The sequence below is a fragment of the Eurosta solidaginis genome, chromosome 3 (genome assembly GCF_040869045.1).
Source record: "Eurosta solidaginis isolate ZX-2024a chromosome 3, ASM4086904v1, whole genome shotgun sequence".
NCBI classification, from domain to species: domain Eukaryota; kingdom Metazoa; phylum Arthropoda; class Insecta; order Diptera; family Tephritidae; genus Eurosta; species Eurosta solidaginis.
In genome coordinates, this window is record NC_090321.1 from 157,513,224 (window position 1) to 157,535,637 (window position 22,414).

The window sequence follows — 22,414 nt, forward strand, 5'->3', positions numbered from 1 at the left end:
CTTCATCGCTTTCAGTCAGCATTTTGAAACATATTAAGTTCCGGGATTTTGGTACGTGTTTACTCTCCAGTTAAAGTTGATTAGAGTTTAATCTTGCCACTTGGGCTGAATAAAATTTTACTGCTCATTTCAGTTTAAACCGTCAAACTGACTGGGCTTATCTCTAGTCAACTTTAGTTAGAGTTTAAGCTCACACAGTAAAACGAAGCCTAAAAGACATAAGTTTTTCTATAATTTACATAATTTCAATTGCTGGAGCTCACAAAAAAAAAAAAAAACAAAAAAAAAAAACAAAAAAAAAGATTTAAAAAAAAACGCATGGAAAAAGTACACTCACGAAATGCCTAGTGAAAATTTCGTTCGCCCAATTAAATAAGACAATTTTCGGAAAAATATTACACATGGAAACTCTGCATTTCCCAAGAAATAAAAGATTGCCCCATTTATTCTTCTTCACCTGTGTATCAATCCCCATACATCGTCAAATGTAAAAAATGCTACCCCTTTTTCGATTCAAAAGAAATAAATCATAATGTTTCTTAAGCCTTAACTTTTAAACTGACACTCCTTATACGTGAAAACTGTGTGATAAGGAAGAGTGCGTTAGGTGATCTTAACAAGCCGTTGCTGTAAACGTCCGCGTCGCAGTGGATTGCTTTAAAGTCAAAATCCCGCAACGAATTAAACTACATAGAGCAATGGCTTAAAATCAGATTTCCCTACGTTATAAACAAAATTATTTCGACTTTACATATATAAAATAAACAAAAATGTAACAAAAATATTTTCGGCTTGAAGTCCGATTTTTCAGTGCAAGTTTAAGTAAACTAGAGTTTAACCCTGTCAATTCGGTCCCTTTAACTCTGATGATCAGTCAAATTTTATGTAAATGGTCTTATACTATTTTCACACACACGGCTTATTGAATAATAAAAGCAGTTTTCTACATTAAGGCGCTTATTGAGCTCAATCTTCCCTACAAAATTCGAATCTATAATTATTTCATTAGTGACTAATCGAATGCCTAATGAAATCAAAAGCCCAATGCAACTCTGTTGGCAGCGTTCAGTTTCTTAGTTTTTGGTGTGTTCAGTGCTTAAAAATGTCATTTGTCAAAGTAAATGTCATTGTCTGTCATATAGCATTGTCATTTTATTCGCTTAACATTTCATCCTTCATACTAATCAAGCAGCTACTTCTGTGTGAAAGCAAAAAATTTACGATTTCATTAGAAGGTGAAAAGAGATCATTAAGTTTCTGTGTGAAAACAGTATTAGAGGCAGGGTTAGATTGAGATTAAAACTAACAAAAGATTGAATTCGCACGGAAAATTGGGTCTAATTACCAGGACAGGACTTTATGGTAGTCAACATTAACTGTAGTATAAACTCGCACTGAAAACCTGGCCCTAGAGTGTGAGCCTTCTCCTTGTTGTTGTAGCGATAAGGACACTCCCCGAAGGCCTTGGGGAGTGTTATCGATGTTGATGGTCCTTTTCCGGATGCAGATCCGGTACGTTCCGGTACCAAACCCGACCATATCGGGAACGATTCGTTATGACCACATGCGACCTTCTAGGCCATCACGCTCTCCCAACCCCTAGATCCATGAGGACTTCGGGGTCGCCATAGCCTCGGCTCTTAATGAAACAGGATTCGCCACGGATAGGTGATATTGCGCTGGCAACCTGAAAGGGTTGCGCTACACAACCCCTTGAATCTGGTATTTTAGTCGCCTCTTAAGACAGGCATACCTACCGCGGGTATATTCTAACCACCAAACCCGCTGGGAATGGAGCCTTCTCCTCGCCGATAATGGTGTTTTGTGTTTGTAGGGCAAATTTTATAGGAAATATTAAATTTAAACTTGTACGCACAAATATGCAAACAATATTGGAAAGGTAAAATTTTCCTGAAAGCTATATAGCAAACAATGAAATCGCAATATTTTTTTCGAAACGCGCTTACAGTCAGCTACGTAATCAGAAGAAATATCGGAAAAACAGTTTCTACGCTTGCTGGATCTATGCGTTTTTCCGTAGGTAGGTTATATTTTTCCGCATGTGGGTATTTCATTTCGTTTTTTCACAAACACCCTGACTTGGAGCAAGGCGAATTCAGTACTAGGTACTGTTATCCCAACAGCTGATTACATCTTCTTGATTATTTTCCATACAACTCCTTGGTACAACAATATGTCAGTTGATCGAAATCAATGCAAACTTTCTTTTGACTTGACAGTGTCCTGCACGGCAAATCGGGTTGAATTCGCTTTGCCATCACCTCGTATAGATTCGTCTTGATTCTACTTATTATCATGTTTGTTTTTTTTTTTTTGTTCAATGATAAGTTTATATGCAAAATATTTTTTATTCGCTCAAAACTATTTGACGGTAATGGCTCGATACTAACGGCAGAATAGTTTAAGTTCACGGTTAGACATTTGAGCCTGAATTTCAAACCATTCATAGGTTGAAGCACTTTTTGAAGCTTTTTAGAACTAAATTGGAAACCTCTCTCAATTTATTTGAACAGTAGGTCTAAAATCTCAAAATTTTTGAAACAAAATCAAAAAAGTTTCAAATCCTAAAAATAGAAGCTTGTAAACTCTTCTGTGGTTTAAACAACGCAAATAAGTTAAAGAAATTCAAAAATAAAATTTTGTTTACACTTGGACTTAAAACAAAACCTAAACGTTTAAACTTGTTGCTAAATTTTCAAAAATAAAAAAAAAATGTGTTTGTAAATACTACTTTTGTCCTTGCCACCACCGTCCACGTTTAAAATTAAAATCGAGTTTTGAGTACCTATTTACAACAAAATATGAATCGGAAACAACTCGAATTTTTTCAAACACTCTTTAATGCGGCCCGCAACTAAGTCGAAAGACAATCAAATCCTCAAAATGCTGGCTGGGTTGTTGTGAATATCCAATAAAAAACAGAAAAATGTTGTCAATTTCACATTCATAATTTTCTCCAAACTTTCTTAAACATATGTACATACATATATTCCAAACTTGAGTATGTACGAAATGAAAAACATTTTAGGAAGGGCATATAAGTAGAGTCCGACCGAACGCTCGGCTTCGGTTTGCTGATTAATCGGTTGCCTTTTCATGTTCGGCTAAAATCATGATTTTATTTACAACTTCAACAGCTATTGCAACTCATTTATTGTGAAATTATTTAAAATTTTAGAAAACTTTATTGTTGTAGAAAGATTGTTTATAAACAGCAATAACAGAATCGGGCAAGGTGGCTGCCCTGGGGAACTCCAGAAGTTACATCAATGACAATGGACAAAGCATTTTTTTTAAAGACTACTCTTTGAGCTTTGTCCAGAAGATAAGACGATATCCATTGCGTAAGAGATGGGTGAAAGCCCAACACATCCTGTTTATGAATAAGTAACAAGTGACATACTTTCTCAAACGCTTCACCAAAATCTGTGTATGCAACGTCCGTGTGCATGTTTTCTCGAAACCCATTTTAGACATGAGTTGTGAATTCAAGCAAATTCGTTATTGTAGATTTTCCCTTGATACACATTCACGTACAAATGTAAGTTAATTTTCACAACAATTTATGTATTAAAATGTGAATTTCTCTTGTTGTGCATTCATATTAGGACTTCACTTTCGCTTTATTTCGGAATTGTAAAGGTGATATTGAAAGTCACAAAAACTTCTTGAGATATTCGGAATCAAATGTCGCACAATCTAGTTCTTTGCAAATATCTCGGATCCTACGGCTTAAATGCATTCTACGTTCGTACTAATTTGAACATTATGGAATTCTTCACAAGTCCAGTCTGAATTATTTTTTTTGTCATCTAAATCATTTCTGATTTACACCGCCGAAAATGCAAGTAGTCGCTCAAAATTTGCCTCGTCTTAGATAAGTCAAACGGAGCGAATTCGTCGAAATTTTGTATTTAGACTAACTAATTTCGGCATGCCAGTTATGACCTTAGTTATAGTTTCCGATCTGTGGTGAACAAAACTGAGTTCACAAAGAGGCGGAGACACACCCATTTTTAGTGTTAGTCCAAATGCAAATCTGAGCGAGTTCGCTTTAATTGTCGCCAATCTAGGACGCTTATCGCTAAAATTTAGGCGACCGCATGCGCTGTAACTCAGAAATGTATGAGCCCACGAACAAGTACTTCAGGCAGGACTTGTGGAGAATTTGATGATGTTTAACTTTGCACTGTATGCAAAACTCAAGCAAGCCTTAGGAAGCGAGATATTTGCAAAAATCTAAGCGACAAAGGTCAACGCCACCTTGCAAGTTTTCAGCTTCTTATCTCAAGTTCCGAGATTTGCCGTTTTTTACTTAAAATAACTAGACTTCTGTTGTTCTTGTTATTGTTGTGGTGATAAGGACACCCCCCGAAGGCCTTGGAGTTAGGGGTTGCCAGAGCCTCGGCTGTTAATGAAACAGGATTCGCCACGGATATGTGAGGTTGTCAATTGAGTTTGGAGAAGCTATATATTGCGCTGGCAACCTGAAAGGGTTGAATCTGGATCTGGTATTTTAGTCGCCTCTTAAGACAGGCATACCTACCGCGGGTATATTCTAACCCCCTAACCCGCTGGGGTTGTTTTTCGTTTGTTAGAATTACATAAATAAGAAAAGCTTAAAGAATCAGTTATGAAAAAGCCCTTATTTTAACATATCGTGCTATTTTAACTTATGCTCATCGGCTTCGGTAATCGGCCGATTAGTTGATCAAAACCGAACGTTCGGTTCGGACTCTATACAAGTTCCATTTCGTTCTGGTTATTTTTTTTTAAGTTTTGAGAATAAAAGACTTCTCAATTTGAAAACTAGAAGACCAAACTTGTGTTTCTAGTTTAAGGACGCTAGAAGTGGTTATTTGAAATGCATTTTATAGCTAACGTTTAAGATTTGAAAATTAGGTTAGCTCTAAAATGTGTCTCAAAGTGAGCGTGAATAAAACGGTTGATTGGTTAGATTGCGTTTCGTAGTTGTAATGGTAGTTAGTTAATTATATGTAATGCTGTAATGGAAGAAATGTTTAAATAATTTTAGTTAATGAACTCATAAATTATTTTGTTGTTGCTACAAATTAGAGTATTCTTATATCGAACCCTTAAATAGCTCCCTAGCCGAAACAGGTCTCCAGTTCTAGAGAAACAGGTTTACAAGAGATAAAGTTGCTTGTTCTTTCTCTGCGACAAGTATTACTTAAAAATTAAGTTTGACTTTACGTACAAAATTGCACCTGTTTAGTATATCGTAGTATCGCTATTGAAATTATATATTTAATACTCTTATATTACTAGTTCATACAGGGTACACTCGCAAAAATCAGAGTGCAGGCATATTGGTGTTAAAATGTAAGAGAATGTGTATAACAATACAAGGTAATTCCATTTTGACTTATTTGACATAAACTGTGCTAAGTTGTAAACGCAATACCGATCCGCTGCGAAATAAACGAAACAAACATCGCCTTGTCAAAAATGGCGTAATGATCCGAGCCAGATAAACAATTTTGCTTGTAAATGCAACAACAACGATTTAAGCAAGATACATCTGGATAGAAGTCTGGTACAATTTGAGAGCCAGATTATTTGTTAATGTATTGTCTTTAGTTTAGCAACACTGCCCTTAATAGACCAACTTTTCAAAATATAGACGCCACTGCATGGCCTTTAAATTATTTCTATCGCTGCCGTCAGGCGATGACGACAAAGGTTGCCGCAGTTCTGTTTTTCATCAAAATTATAAAAAAAAGAAAACATAATATCCAAAAAAAAATTGTTCGGAGTTTGAAATATAATTCTTAATTTGACTGCCAAAACATGCTCGATAAAATTGGGATGGATATCGAAAGAAGCGTTTAATAATGATATCAATAACCGGAATTTCAAGATTATGCAAAAAATCATAAGTGCAGAATGGCTGCGCAGCTAGATTTAAACACACTGTTCTACACTACGCAAGACACACGTGTGGCTGCATAACGCGGTCAAATAGAATTTGTTGTATAGAACCCAACACTGGGGAAATAAAAAACCCACCCCATTACGAACAAGCACGAAACAAAATGCCAAATAAGCATATTTTCCGGCATTTCAGCTGTCTTACTAATTTATATTCAAAACTATAAAATCTAATTATATACAAAACTATTCTAATAGAGTTCAAGGCCTAACAATAATTATTTTATCTTATTATTGTTATGATAAATTTTTTCTTAAATGAACAAATTTTTTAAATTAGAATAGAAGGAATGAACAATTTAGAAAACCGCCAAAGCTCGCTGTATAGATCCATTTCGGGAACTGCCAAATTATATTATAACAGCTATCACAGCGGTTGTTTGTTTGTCTTCATTATTTCTACTTTTATCCTGTTTCTTGCCCATTGATTTTCACAGTGAAGCGATGTGAAAATTGGACTTGTTTTATGACAATGATGCCATAGTGTCATATTAAGCGGTGGGCACCACTACATTTACACGGTTACCAAATTGGGAGTGTATTATACACGAACGCGTAGTGAGCACGAAAGCAAAATCAATCTATTTAGTTTATTATTATTATTATTATTATTTTTGGGCATGGAAGCACTGCGCCCTTTGTGCATTACCTTTCAGCCTAATTTTTTATGTGGAGGCTTTTGATGTATCTAAGTACTACCTCTTCAGGCTTTTTATTCCATATCACATAGGGATTACGAGTCGCACCACCTAGATGGGAGAGTATCTGCCTTGCCGGAGCGACGCATTCGCAGAGAATGTGAACCGGCGTTTCATTCTCCAGCTAACGGAAACGACAAATTTGAGTGTCTGATAGATTTAACTTACTTAGGTGATATCGTAGACCATAGTGTCCCGTATAGTACCCAGTGAGAGTTCTTGGGTCCTCCCTGCTTAGATTAATGAGTTTGGTTGATACTTTCGTTGCCGAAATTATAAACAGTTTGGCCTGTTTTTGTCCTGGGCAGTCAATCCAGTGACGTCTGAATTGTTTAGTTTCCCAGTTACTTATGGTTCCCCGAGTGTATGCTTTTGTGAGTCCACAGAAGGGCTCTGGACCGTAAAATGCTGCTATAGCACCCTGCTTTGCTAGGCAATCTGCATGTTGATTAACTTCATGTCCTTGGTGTCCGGGAACCCATCCTAACAAAACCTTGTATTTGGCCCCCAGGTCATTAAGGATTTCAATGCAGTCATCCACTAGCTTAGATGTAACTCTGTAGGATTGCAAGGGCCGCCTGGCTGTCCGACATAATGTAGATTCTCTTCGAGCTTGATCCTCTCCGCAGACATTCTCTACAGCAAACTTCTATTGAATGGATTTCTGCCTGAAATATGGTGGGGTAGCATCCCATTGGTATCGATTTCTTAAAGCTCGGCCCATAGATGCCAGCTCCCGTTCTTCCGTCATCGAATTTCGATCCATCCGTGAACCAGACCTCTGAGTCAGGGTCATTATAGGGATTTCCTGTTTCCCAGTTGGTCCTGCCCACAATGGACGACACTTCAAAGTTCCGTGAGATTCTGAGCTTAGGGCCCATTACGTCACGCAGTTGTAATGTGGGATTTCCTATGAATTTTCTTATTACTTTCATATGCCCTATCATGTTTCCTGGCTTCAACTCCGAAATATTTTGAAGTCTTAGTGTGACTAGTTTTGCCTCTTTCTCTGTGAGAATAGGGAAGGGAGATATTCCCACTAGAGCACTAAGTGCGTCAGCAGTGGACGTTCTCATCGTATCCGCTATGCCAATGCAAAGTAGTCAATGCAGTTTGCTTTGTTTTGCTTTTGCCGTTCTTTGCGTGGCCTTCTGGCACGAAACTAGGAAAGCATAGGTGACTAATAGCCTTACAGTTTAATGTGGCCACAACAGTATTAAATGTCCAGTATACCATTTTTGGAGATATCCCCCATGTTCTGCCGTAAAGTCGAGTACAGGCAAAGAAAGCTCTTGTTGCTTCGTTTAGGAAAGCATACAAATAAGCATTTTACGTTAGGGTTCTATCCAGTGTGACCCCTAGGTATTTTGCCTCCATTGAGGATTGTACTTTTGTTTCCTCGTGCATCCCTGTGATGCAAATAACATGCCCTTGTGTCAAATCCCTTGGTTTCCATTAACTGAAGGAGGTCGTCTATGACCAGGGTCCACCGGAGAGGGGAGAGCACACCTCCTTTTGGGCATCCTCTTGTGGCCGCAATTGATTCAGTTGTCCCTCCCAGTTCCAAGTGGATTTTTGTACTCTTTAACATGGACAGCACCCAATGAATTATCATAGGGCTTATCTCCTTGTAAATCATAGCTTGTTCGATAGATGATGTGTTGTGTTATCGAAAGCCCCTGGTATATCAATAAAGGCGCAGAGGGATATATTTTTTGAATCTACAGCCTTTTCGATTTTTACCGTGAGGCTATATATAGCCATCTCCGTGGATTTCCCTGCCTGGTAGGCGAACTTATTTCTACACAGAGGGAATTTATTTAGATTGACCTCCCTGATACGCTGATCTAAGATTTTCTCCGTACTTTTTAGGAGAAACGAGCTCAGGCTTATTGGTCGATACGACGGGGGCAGTTGCTCGGGTTTTCCCTATTTAGTTTGATTTGAGCGCTTGTGCAGGAAGCACGTGTCAAACGCATTCTTTTGTACTCTGTTTTAAGCGCGCGAGCGACACGTCCTTACTGTACCAGCATCAAAATCAAACTAAATGAGCTGTCGTTGATTTTGACGAAGTAATCGTTGTGCTAAGTGCTAAGCTCACGTCCACCCCTGGTCGTATTCATTGAAACTTTCCCCGTGCTCTGGTATGTCGCAACTTTTTCAGGTTGCCAGTGCAATATATAGCTTCTCCAAACCCAATTGTCAACCTCACCTATCCGTAGCGAATCCTGTTTCATTAACAGCCGGGGCTCTGGCGACCCCAAGCTCCTCACGGAACTTTGGGGTGGGGGGGGAGGGGTGGCCTGAAGGTTTAATGTGGCCACAAAAATCGAGATGGTCGGGCTAGTACCTTAATGTGTTACTGGAGCATACCGGATCTGTATCCGGTAAAGGACCATCACAGCGATAACACTCCCCAAAGCCTTCGCGTAGAAACCTTATCGCTACAACAACAACAACATCGCGGGTCCGAATCGAGCTCAAGGCCTAACAATAATTATTTTATCTTATTATTGTTATGGTACATTTTTTCTTAAATGGAAAAAATTGCTTAAATTAGAATAGAAGAAAGAAAACATTTAAACAACTGCCAAAGCTTGTTGTATAGATGCATTTCTTGAACTGCTAAATTCCTACATCGGCAACGTTTAAGCGTCGCTGGTACAACCATTCAGCTATCACAGCGGTTGTTTCTTTGTCTTCATTATTTCTACTTCTATCCTGTTTCTTGCCAATTGATTCTTACAGCGCTGTGACATCTGTTGCAGAAACGATGTGAATGATGCCATAGTGTCATATTCATTGACACTTTCTCCGTGCACTGGGTTGTACTAACAATTGTTGTTGTTATATCGGCCTACTTAACCATTTAAACGGTTAAGCCCCAATTAAGTTCAATTCTTTCGTAAATCTCCCCGCTATTTCCCTTACTCTTCCCGATCTTGCTCTTATCCAAGTATAACTCTCACTATTACTCTTAATCTTATACTTAATCTTCCTATTAACCTCTTTTTACTACTTTGTATAAACCCTTAACCCTTATTCGTACTTTTACTCTCACTTTCCAGCTTCCTCTTGTTCTATTTACTTTTCCGACTTCGCTCCCATTTCCTCTTCTTTTCCTTCCCGGTCCCTCTGTTTTCTCTTCTATTTTCTTTCATGCCCCCATTTCCACTGTGGGGATTTGGCTTTCTTCCACACATTACATTACGAAGGTAGTAAAAATGTATAAAAATGGTACCAACAATTTGCCCTTCCTACTTCTTTTAAATTTATGACCGGATTATGAGGGTCGTCAACAGCTGATTGCTTCTTCTTGATTATTTTTCATACAACGCCCTGTACAACAATGTGTCAGTTAATCAAAATCAACGAACATTTTCTTTTGAGTTGACATTCATTCTTCTGCACGGCGAATTGCTTGAATTCGAAGCATTGCCATCACCTTGTATAGAAGATCGTTGTCGCTCGGTATTGTGTTCACAGCATTAGCTTTCAGATATACAATTTGTCAAATGCTAAAAAAGATTTGCCACCTCAAACAAAGTTATTTTTTGGAAATTTTAAATTTTTTATTGGGGTATTTTTATTTAGCTATGAATACACATTTACAGAGCTGTTAAAGTGCGATCTGAATAAATGCAACTAAAATACCAATTAAAAAGATACAGTAATATTTTTAACCTTCTTTTAGCAGGATAGTGCTTATTAATTTCTCACCTCTGTAAACCACTGCTAAGAAGTTTACCCAAAAGTACTAAATGAATAAAACTTTTCCTTCAAAGCATATAAATGGCTAATGTATTAAAACCACACCGATACCTTCTCAATAGAAAAGAAGAGTTCCTCGACGGGTATGTAAGACAAGCGACAACATTGATTTGTTTGCCCCGTCCAACATTGTGGGCATTGTGACTACGTATTCTTTTAGCTCTGGGTACAACATATACTCCGTTGGCACGTCCTCCGACTTCATCACATATGTATAAGATTTAGCACTTGCATTTGGAGCTTTGGAAAACTCCATTTAACTATTTCAAAGTAATAGTATTTTTCAGCCTTATAAACTAAACCCCATACCTACTGAATCGAATAGCTGCTTATTTGGTTCGTTCCGATATACCTGTGATATATATTAGCGCAACAGTCGACAACTGAGAACTGTTTCGTCGCTTCGTGCGCCTTCTTTGTGAAAACCGAAGTCGCAGCGTTTGCTCCTTATAATATCTATGAATAATATATCAATAACTTCGTCGCAGCAGCGCCCCTTGCTACAGTAAGACCACCGGTGCTTTGCATGGTGGTGCAGTAGGGGGAAGGTTCTATTTAAATGCCACGTACTGTTAGCTCCACATAGTAGGGCGCTGAGGTGTTTGGCTAAGCCTCACCAGGGACAGCTGCCTGCCCTAGCAATGTGTTAAGATCGAGAAGTAGAGGAAATTATGATGTATGTTCCCGGTGGGTTCAAGTTCAGAGCAACCGTTATGTTGAACCGAATACGAACGATCAGGATACATGGCGTATGTTCTTGGACCGATGTTCGGTTCAATACATGCCCGGAACAGCTTGTTGAGCCTTAAGAAATATACCAAAAATCGGCTCGTTCAAAGATGCCCTTCTGTTTCCAAACGGAATGTCAAAAACACAGTTTATGTCAAATGGGGGCAATGACGGCCAAGAGAAAGTAGAACTTTCTCTCTTGGTATATGGAATGTACCTGAATTGCAATTTTTTCTTGTCGAATTTATGGTGCTTCAATCACAAGAATTTTGTGGCTGTCTTCCTTTTATTTCGAAACAAAATGCATTGCGTGCATATTACCATAGCGTACAAAACAAGTGTGCTGTCTTATCCGTCAACTGCCTGACAGGATATACAATATGGCGACTCATAGGGTCTGCTTGAAGTATTATTGCTAAACGGATACAATACGTGATTTGCTTGGCGGGCAAGGAAGAAACAGTAGAGTTGACTGGTTATTTTAATGGTAAACGCCAGATAAGCAACGTATCAATCTTCATATCAGCCATACTTTGCAAATTTTCTTAAATTAAATGGGGTTACAATGAAATTTTGCCAATTTTCTACTTTTGACATACGTCACATACATATGTTGTATATTATTTTTTTGGCATCTCTAGTACGCGACAATGAAAAATTTGTGTTTAATATGAAGCAATGCTACTAGTTGACAAACTATTATTTTGATAATGAAATCTAAAATTTTATTGCTAAATAAATAAATTGTATCTGCTTAAGCCATTACATATATGTCTAAAATATTTGGTGTTACTAGAACATTTAGAAAAAAAAAAACAATTTAATATAGTGAAATTTGTAAATTGTTTGTAAATTGGTTATAATTAATTGTAGCGCATTAAAATATTTTTTATTCATTGTGAATTATCTAAAATAAAAATATGATTTAAGTATAAAGTTAAAGCATCTTGACGGTATTTAGTTAGCGCTAAAAAATTATTTTGATATATTGTTAAAATTTAAAAGCATCTGCAAACAGTTTTGTAGTTATTCCTAAACGCATGATTTAAAAATGGTTTCATTAGTTGGTCGATTTCATTGGAATACATTTTTTTATTTACTGTTTTATTATTTATCTGAATATTCAAAATTACTCTGTTTACTTTTCAATAATAATAATTACACATATAATATTATTAATCAATTTATTTTATTTATTCAGGGCGAACTGGAACAACAACTCTTACAAGCCAATCCTATTTTAGAAGCTTTTGGAAACGCCAAAACTGTGAAAAACGACAATTCATCACGTTTCGTAAGTATTTTATTACATATCGTCGCTGTTTTAATAATATGGTATGAAGGTTGCTATTATTAACTAAAAAATGTATACCGTTTGAAATTTCCTATATCAACTTCTATGGTCAATATCATGATACAAAAAATGGAGGTAGTTCCATTTAGTGTGACGTTAGCCACTTGAATTTTGCGGGGCAATGACAATTTCTATAAAAACAAGCTACCAGATTGAAAAATGTTACGAATTTTTCTAATTTTAATGGATTTCATTTTAACGGGTACGACTAACTTACTAGAGAGGATAGATAGAATAAGAGACGACGTTTCAATTTTTATTTGTAATGTACCTGATTGGCGGGTATTACAAAATTGCCTTCTACACATTTTTAAGAAGTTTATATTAATATACTAGAAGACCCGGCAGACGTTGTCCTGCCCTAAATTTGGCATACCTTTTAATAAGCTTTTTCCGTCTGACTCTGCCCCCATCCCTTTTTCACTTTTTCCCAATCCTTTTATTCACTCCTCCCTCCGTCTTTTTCGCTTCATCTATCTCCATCTTCGTCTCATTCTATCTCTTTATCAATCTCCTTCCGTCTTTTCTCTTCTCTCAATGTCTTCTCATTCTTCTGCATCCCTTATTGCCTGTCCAAGAGGGTGGTATGTATTTTATTCCAGTCCCAGTCCCAGTCCCACTCCGAGTCTCAGTCCCAGTCCTAGTCCTAATCCCAGTCCCAGTCCGTGTCTGGATAATATATTACTCTGTACTAAAGCACTCATCAACAGATTTCATTTGATATCCATATTATATAAACACTCTCTAGGCATTCACTGGCCCACGTTTTGGCCTATATCTCGAGACGCTAGTCACCCAGGGGTATGAAAATTACCCTCTACACAACTAAAGACTCTCCTGAATTAAAAAAAATGTCGTAGTACCTCTAAATCGCGGGCCCCCTCGGAAACCCACACCTTCTCGGCGGGCCTGGTGATGTGTTATACTTGATATCATTCGCTATAATATTTTTTATTGATAAGCAGGTTGTTTAATTAAACACCACGCAATTACACGGAAGTATATCCGCACCACCTGAAAATATGAGTGCCACTGCGTATACGTAACATTTTATTATTACGTATAAACAAATAAAAAAATGTGCAATAAAATAATATTGCGACTATAAACTGAGATATAACCTATCCTATCTCTCAAGTTAGATCAAATTCAAAATCGGTTCAGTAGTTTAGGAGTCCATCGCGCCCGAAAATGTTGTGACACGTGTTTTTTATATATTAAGATATTGTGATTGTTGGAAAGAGGAAGAATTGCTTAATTAATACGATCCTTTAAAACAATCAAAAATACCGCATGAAAATGTGTAGAAGCAATTTAAAATTACCTCTCAAATGGGACATTCCAAATAAATTTCGCAAAAAGTATGTAATGACGTCTCTTATTCTATCTATCCTCTCTGAAATTGCTTTCATGGTTATTTTAAATAAAAAAGAAACAATTTGCTGAATGCGTTGGAAATATTTTATTACGAAATATCCGCCTAGAAAAAAAGGTGTTTCATAAGGTTTTCGAGCTCCCGAAAATTGTTTTGGTGGAAGGAAGATTGATCGATGTATACAAATAAATGGAATATAGCCTTCCCAAGTGTCCGTACGTTTGCTCAGAACATGTTGACAAAACATACACGTTTGTTAATTGATTGGCCAAAGGAGGCCCTTATAAACCGACGCCGCAATTTCTAAGATTTTAGCATACTTAAACGCAATTTTTATGAAATTGAATGGTGAAAAATTGGCTGCAAGTCCATTTTTTATATTCATTGTATAATTCATGCGTATCGCTTGAGGAGGGAATTGTTAAACCATTTTTTAAGGAGAATATTGCCCTGTAGCTCTGCAGGTTAGCTATTAGTTATGAGAGTCATTTTGCCCGTTGTACCAGCGGTCACCTTGGGGTGAGCCCATATACGTAATACTCCTATTGTTGGGAAAAAATCAATACTATATGTTTGATAGCAATTTTTATTTAAATTATTTTAGCGCTTCAAAAAATTATAGTTTAAACAAGAAAATTTTCCCCCTGAATTAAAAATCAAAGGTAAAACTCCTTTCTCAATATTATTGACATGGATTGCTATGAAATATAAAATTACAGTTTGAACAGCAAGTATCTGTAACAGCAAGTGTCTGTAACATCCTCTCCCCCGTTAAAATTTCACGGATTTTAACCAGCCACATCTAACCTTGCTAATTTGGTTACAGGCCGCTTAAATATTCCATATTTTGTTTTTACGGTAGCACATCTAACATTTCCATCTGCTGCTTGCATTACAGATTGAACGATCCCCTTTGGCCAATTATTTCGAGGCAAATTCGGATCTACTATAATGACAACATCATCAATTTTAATTGGGTCAACCTTTTGAAACCATTTACTTCGACGTGTTAAAGTTGGTAAATATTCTTGAATCCAACGCTTCCAGAAAATATCAGCAAAGTATTGTACCTTTCGCCAGTTCTTTCGCAAGTTGCAATCGGTCTCAGAAAACTTGCCCAAGGGTTTACTACCGCTGGAAGATCCAAGCAAGAAATGATTTGGAGTTAAGACTTCATCTTCTGTGTTTTCCAAATCTACGTAAGTCAGTGGTCTGGAATTTATAATACGCTCACATTCCAGAAGCGCAGAATACAAAGTATCGTCTCTAAAAATATGATTTGGCATGATGTTGTAAAGTACTTTCTTCACGGATTGTATTAAACGCTCCCAACTTCCACCCATATGTGGTGCTGCTGGTGGATTAAAATGCCATGTTGTTGATGAAGTAACAAACTTTTCAGCTATCTGTTCAAAATCCAATTCACAAACTGCTTTCTTTAATTCAGTTTCAGCGCCATGAAAGTTTGTACCATTGTCGCAATAAATCTCGATCGGTATACCTCTTCGCGCAATGAAATTCTGAATTATCATTATGCAGGTGCTTGTTGTCATATCTCTTGCGATCTCGATGTGAATTGCCCTCACAGTGAGGCAAGTGAATAAGACACCCCATCGTTTTTCTTGATGGCGAGCCACTTTGACTTGCATCGGTCCAAAGTAGTCAACACCAACATAAGAGAATGGACGTGCGAATGTGGATAGTCGGGACCGTGGTAATGTAGCCATTTCTGGAACCGCTGGCATAGATGCTGTATTTCTGCAAAACTGACAAAGCCTACGCACTCTTTTAAGTTCCACTCGTAAACGAGGTATGTAGAATTTTTGTCGGATTTCATTTAAGCAGGTATCATGGTGCATATGACGCAGCTCTTCATGAAAATGGCGAATTATAAGAGTCGTTCCATAATTGTTTTTTGGCAAAATAATAGGTCGCTTTGAGTTTTCGGGTATAGTCAGCGCTAAATCGATTCTACCTTTTATACGAAGTACATTATTTTCATCTAAATATGGCGAACACTTGAAAATAGGACTAGTTTTTTGAATATTGCGTTTTTGTTTCAGAGTAGCAATTTCATCCTTAAAAGTACTAAATTGTATTTTTCGATATATGTAATTTTCTGCCATTGCTAATATTAAACTTTTATTTGGCATGTCGTAATCCTTGTTCATCTTTAGGGCTATCCTCTTCTTTAGCTTAAGACCAAACATGAAAATAGTAGCAGTAACTCGTAAAAGGCGATTCCAGCTTGAAAATTTGTTCAAGTCCAGACAATTATCGTCGAAATTTTCCATAACGTGAACAAATGCTATATGTGGTCTTAATTCCTCCTTGGTTTCCATACTGTTCGTGATTCTTTGAGGCCACGCAAATTCCGGTTGCCACAAGAAATCTGGTCCTGCAAACCACCTACTTTTCAAATCAAACTGGAAAGGTTTCTTCCATTTTGTAGCATCATCTGCAACGTTAAGCTTAGTAGGCACATATCGCCATTCTGAAAGCTTACTTCCTTCGAGGATTTCACCAATACGGTACATTACAAATTGTTTGAAGTTTCGAGGATTTGATCGTAGCCAAGAAAGGACGGTATTGGAGTCTGACCAAAAAGTTCTGCTGTTTACCTGCAGATTGTGCTGCTTGCAAATCATATCACCTATTCGAACTCCTAGTACTGCGGCCATCAGCTCAAGACGAGGGATGGAAACTGGTTGTTTCGGAGCGACCTTTGCTTTAGCAAACACAAGGCATACATTCAGTCCAGAGGATGAGTTTATACGAAAAAATCCTACAGCTGCATATGCCAATTCACTGGCATCTACGAATATGTGCAGTTGAATATCTGAGTCTGAGTTTATTAGGTACCATCTTGGAATTTTAACTTTTTCTATGTCGGGTAGTAGCTTCAACCAAATAAGCCACTTCTTAAACACTTCTTCGCTAATTTCATTTAACCAACCTTCAGTTGTTCTCCAGACTTCTTGTAATATAATCTTAAGATAAATAACGTAGTGTGAGAGGAAACCTAGCGGATCGAATAAAGACATCAGAGTACGTAAGACATCTGTCTTTGTCGGTTTTTTATGCCCATTGAGAATATCCTCATCCACTCGATACAATTTTAAGCAATAAGTGAACACATCACTCTCAGTAGACCACCACATACCCAGGATTTTTTCATTTCCCATTTCAGATGACTGATCCTTGATGGGTACAGGAGTTTCTTCTTCTATCTCTCCAGGACTTTTTAATACAGCTCTAGAGTTGGATTTCCAATTTCGTATGAAGAAACCGCCTTCTTTATGGATAAATCTAACTTCCTTTGCTAACCGAATCGCATCTTCCTCAGTATCCGCACCGTCTAATAAATCATCTACGTAATGATGGTGCATGATCGAGTCTGCGGCTCTCGGAAACTCACCTGCAAACTCTAATGCGTTTTTGTTTTTAACATATTGTGCTGATGTTGGAGAGCAGGCTGCGCCAAACGTCATCACTTGCATTACATATACGTCAGGCTTTCTTTGAACCTCGTTATTTCTCCAAATGAATCGCTGTGCGTTTTGGTCAGATTTTAGAACCCGCACCTGGTGAAACATTTCTTTTATGTCAGCACTTATGACGAATTTAAAAGTTCGAAAACAGAAAAGTACAGATAAGAGCGGAGTCAACAAGTCTGGACCCTTAAGCAGCATGGAATTCAGAGAAGTTCCACGAACTATAGCAGCTGCATCCCAAACAAGTCGAACTTTCCCAGGTTTGTTCGGATTAATTACTGTGAAAATAGGTAGATACCATATAATTCCACTATTTTCAAAAACTTCATCTGGAGAAAGTTTTCGGGCATATCCCTTTTCAACTAAAGAAAGTATTTGCTGATTTATAATAGGTATATGCTCCGGACCAGACTTTCTCTCTAGACAAGTTAAGCGTTTCAAAGCCGCAGGATAACTGTTTGGAACTGCAGGTATATTATCTCGCCATAACAAACCTGTCTCAAAACGATTTCCTATTCTCCTTGTCGTTGATTGTAAAATTTTATTTGCACGTTCATCTTCGGGTGACTTGAGATCGACTGTTTTGCCTATATTTTCGAGTGAAAGGTAACTGGAAACAATTTCATGTAACCTTTTTAACTCGGATTCACAATCGCATTCTTCGATTTTATGGAAACCCATGGTGTTGTTTGTGGTTTCATTTCCTCCATGAATTACCCAACCAAGTCGAGTTTTAGATGCAAACGGTGCATATGGAAATCCTTCCCTAGTCTTCAAACTGTTGCATAAATATCCATTGTTGAGCCCAATAAGAACTTGTGGCACGGCATTTTCGTAAAACTCCAAAGGTATATCCCTCAAATGAAAATAGCATGACAAATCTTCCTTTGTGACACTTTGTACTGGAAGTGCTAAGTTTTTGACAGTGTGGGCGTTTAAAATATCATACTTCTTGGCATTCGGATGTCGCTGTGAAATTTGCAGGTTTACTAATTTAGAACCATCTTCATTGCGTGTAGTATCCGATGTCCATTTCAGGCACAAATTTTTCGGTTCCCCTTTAAGATCTAATTTTTCGCATAAATTTCTCTCCAGGAGAGTAACGTTAGATCCGTCGTCTAGAAAGGCAAAAGTATCAACCTTTCGGTTGATATTATATAGTGTAACCGGAACTATTTTAAAATATGTTTTATTTCTACTTAACTGATTGGAATGAGCGGTAACAACTATAGATTTGGGTGCAAAATTATGCAGGAGCTTGTGGTGCCTTGCTTCGCAGCCATTAATACTGCATTTTATCTCAGAGCAGCGAAAATTTCCATGCTTCTGCAAACAAATTCTACACAACTTCTTCTGCTTCACCTGGTCCCACCTCTCTGAAAGCGTCATTGCGTTGAACTTCACACAATTCGTTGCTATATGGTTCCCATTACAAATACTGCAGGTTGACTTCAAATTCTCCCTTTCGTGGGTATGCAGACTTCCGCTAACTTTAAAAATACCTGGACTAACTTTAACAATAGCTTCCGAGACGTCTAGTAGCCATTTTGAGAATGAACAAATATCGGCTTCTTCGTTTATACTGTACAATGCCCAATTCATCTTTATTTGAGGAGGCAGCTTATCAACCATCTCCTGAAGTAATAGGGGATTTTTCATGTGGGACTCTAATCCAGATGCTTCAATTGTTGAACACAGGTTTCGGACAGTAACTGCGTAAGATACAAGCGTGTCTAATTTGTCAGCTCGTGGTGGTACTTCGGACCGAAGTTTACTCAACAAATCGTAGATGATAATTTCCGGGCGACCAAATATCATTTTCAAAGTTCGTATTACCTCAGCGACATTTTTTGGGATTAAAAGAAGAGAGCTTACCACTTCCAACGCTTTTCCTCTGAGACATTTCTGGAGTCGTAAAAGATTTTCAGCATCACTAAAGTTACATAATTTATTGCTTTCTTGATACGAGCTGTAGAAAAGCGGCCATTCTTCCGGTTTTCCTGTGAAGATTGGAAGCTCCTTTGCAAAGCTTTGGCGTATTGCAAGTTGTACATTGGTAAAAGGTTGGAGTGGCTGTGATGCTTCTTTCTGAGGTTGAACTTGCGCAACCCATGCCTTTGTTCTCGATTCGGGTTCAACGCAGCTGCCTTTTCCTTCTGAAACTTCAACTTCTGTTAGCAATTGCATTCTCTTCTCGTGATACTGTTTTTCACGTTCCGCGCGCTCTAACTCCAAGCGTTGTAGCTCTAAATTTATTTTCCGTCGATTCGAACTTGATTTTGAGTTCGCTACAGCCGTTTTTGTTGTCCTTACACTTCGGGCTGACCTTACTTCCTCATTCTCCCTGCATTTAATGCACTTCCAAGGATGGGTTTCGACTTCAGAAGTCACTCCGGCGCAGTTGTAGTGATTCCAGGCATCACATACGTCGCATTGGACCATCTCGTCAGTATCGCCATGATTGCAGAGAGTACAGCTTTGGCCATTTGTTTTCGGAGGTGTACGAAAAATTCTTAAGATTCACAATTTGCGCGGCGTATATTGAAATTAATAAAACGATATAATTAATAATATATAATTTTTTGAAGAATGTTGGGAAAAAATCAATACTATATGTTTGATAGCAATTTTTATTTAAATTATTTTAGCGCTTCAAAAAATTATAGTTTAAACAAGAAAATTTTCCCCCTGAATTAAAAATCAAAGGTAAAACTCCTTTCTCAATATTATTGACATGGATTGCTATGAAATATAAAATTACAGTTTGAACAGCAAGTATCTGTAACAGCAAGTGTCTGTAACACCTATATTGCGACAAAAGGCTAGGTACATTCCCAAACATCAGAGTGCCGATATATTGCTGTTTACATGTTTTTGTATTCAATAATCGAATGTACCTAAATTTAAATTTTTTCTTGTCGCACTTATGCTGCTACAATCACAAAAATTGTATAGGCTGTCTTGTTTTGATTTCGAATTCAAAACACATTGCGAGCATTTTCTATTAGCAATAGTATTACATATATGGGTGAGAAACTTCAAACATCCCCAAATACGTCAAAAAATGTTGAGTGGAACTACCTCCTTTTTTATACCATGAGTCAATATGAACTCATTTTTGGCATCTATATGCAATCAGAATTAGGCAGTGTGGTGGCCTGGTTTTGAACCGTAAAGCTGAATTTTTCTCCTAAACAACTCAACCGTTATTTGTATTAATCATGAAAAAACACCTACACGTTATAACGTTTCTGACATTACTGAAGTTTTTCTGCAATGAACAAATTTTCAAGCTTATTAATTGCACATATACATATGTATTTACATATGTTTTTTCTCAAACAAAACCAAGTTTGAATAATTTATTTGGTTTGATTTTTGAAATACTAAATTGCTCAGAGAAGAAGAGAGAACGGTTATACCTTGTAAGTGTTTTTATCATGGTATTAATTAAGCGGGGATCGCCCTCATTGCTTCTAAATAGAGGAAATGCTTCTAAATATAAGAAAACAATCATTTAGTTTCTATTTTAATGCTTTATATTATTAATTTAATAATTTCGGAAAATTTGAAACAAAGTGACATCCGAGCCGACAAGGCGACAGACAGCTGTTTCGATTATACGTTGTAAATCTCTTCAAAGCCTCTACTCCCGGGAGTGGGATTAAATTTTTCCGAAATTATTTAATCAATTAAAAATTTGCTTCAAATTAATTTTCACACATTTAAAAGCATGAGGGCAACCACCGCCTTATTAATACAAATATACAACATTGGTTAATTTTTTGTATTTCTATAAATAGAACAAAACCAGTACCAGTTCCTTGAAACTGCCAACAACAAAAAGCGTAGCTTTGACATGATAACCGAAATCGGCCACTTTTTGTAGCGGTTCAATTGTTCATTTAATAACCGAGAGATAAATTTGTAGTTTTATTTGTTTTTTGCTTGTTAACCATTTGGAACTACCGAATCAAAAATCAATGAAGTGGCAAACTATATCATTTCACAAACATTTGACACTGAACATTGCGCGTTATTGCAATTTTTTATCTAAATATTTGATAAAATATTGGATCATAGGCATAAAACTAGAAAAGGCTTTTGTCAAAGCAACCAATTGAAATTTTATTACAATTTTAATGATTACTATCAAAAATAGTTTTCACTACTTCTATGGCTCATTCCATTTCAAGACACCCGGTCCGCGCAGAACATGATTTTTGATTTCGATGAAATTTTAATATGTTGTTCTTTGGTCAAAATAATAAAACCCATGTTTTTTTTTTTTGCCTCAAACAATTTTTTTTTGGATTTATCGGCAATTGAATTCGATAAAATCCAATCGATATTTTATTCACCTATTTCTTCAACTGTCAATAACTTTGTCAAAAATTAACCGATTCTCATGAGTTTTTCTTTGAAATGTTCGTTATTACTTTTAATTTTATATACATTTATAAACAATTAATAGTTAAAAAATTATGGTTTCAGCATTTAGTAAAAATGTATGACTTCTTTTCAAAAATTAATATTTCAAAAAACCGTTATTTTTACTAATTCTTAGAATTACAGTGATTTTGTAGCAGGACATGGCAAAGGCTCTTCTGACGGTATTGGAGGTTTAGTGAAATATTTTGCCACATTCTGAAAAATAATAACATTTTAATGTTTTCAATAATAAATGTGATATTTTAATTAATTTTAGGCATTTGGCATTGATCGCCTTGTATGCTGATATGAATTGCATCAGTATATGGCGAAAAAAAGTTTAATATTCAAAAATTCATATTTCGAAAACAACGAGTTTTGGCTAATGGATATTTACCCAAGTTGAAATATAAACTGCTCACTCGATACAGAAAATGTTTAAACAAAAAAAAATAACGGTTTTTTGAAATACTAATTTTTGAAAAAAAAGTCATAAATTTTTACTAAATACTAAAAAAAATAATTTTTTAACTATATGCAATTGTTTATAACTGTATATAAAATTAAAAGTAATAACGAACATTTCAAA

General features: G+C 36.7%; 1 protein-coding gene across 5 annotated transcripts in view; it reads left to right on the forward strand.

Moving 5' to 3' along the window:
* Positions 1-22,414, forward strand: part of zip (myosin heavy chain 10) — a 242,554-nt gene that overhangs the window by 187,836 nt on the left and 32,304 nt on the right. For all 5 annotated transcript variants that reach the window (XM_067773456.1, XM_067773457.1, XM_067773455.1 and 2 more), the window contains exon 7: positions 12,373-12,465. In XM_067773456.1, the coding sequence (XP_067629557.1) occupies positions 12,373-12,465 (93 nt within the window). The remainder of the gene's footprint in view (positions 1-12,372; positions 12,466-22,414) is intronic.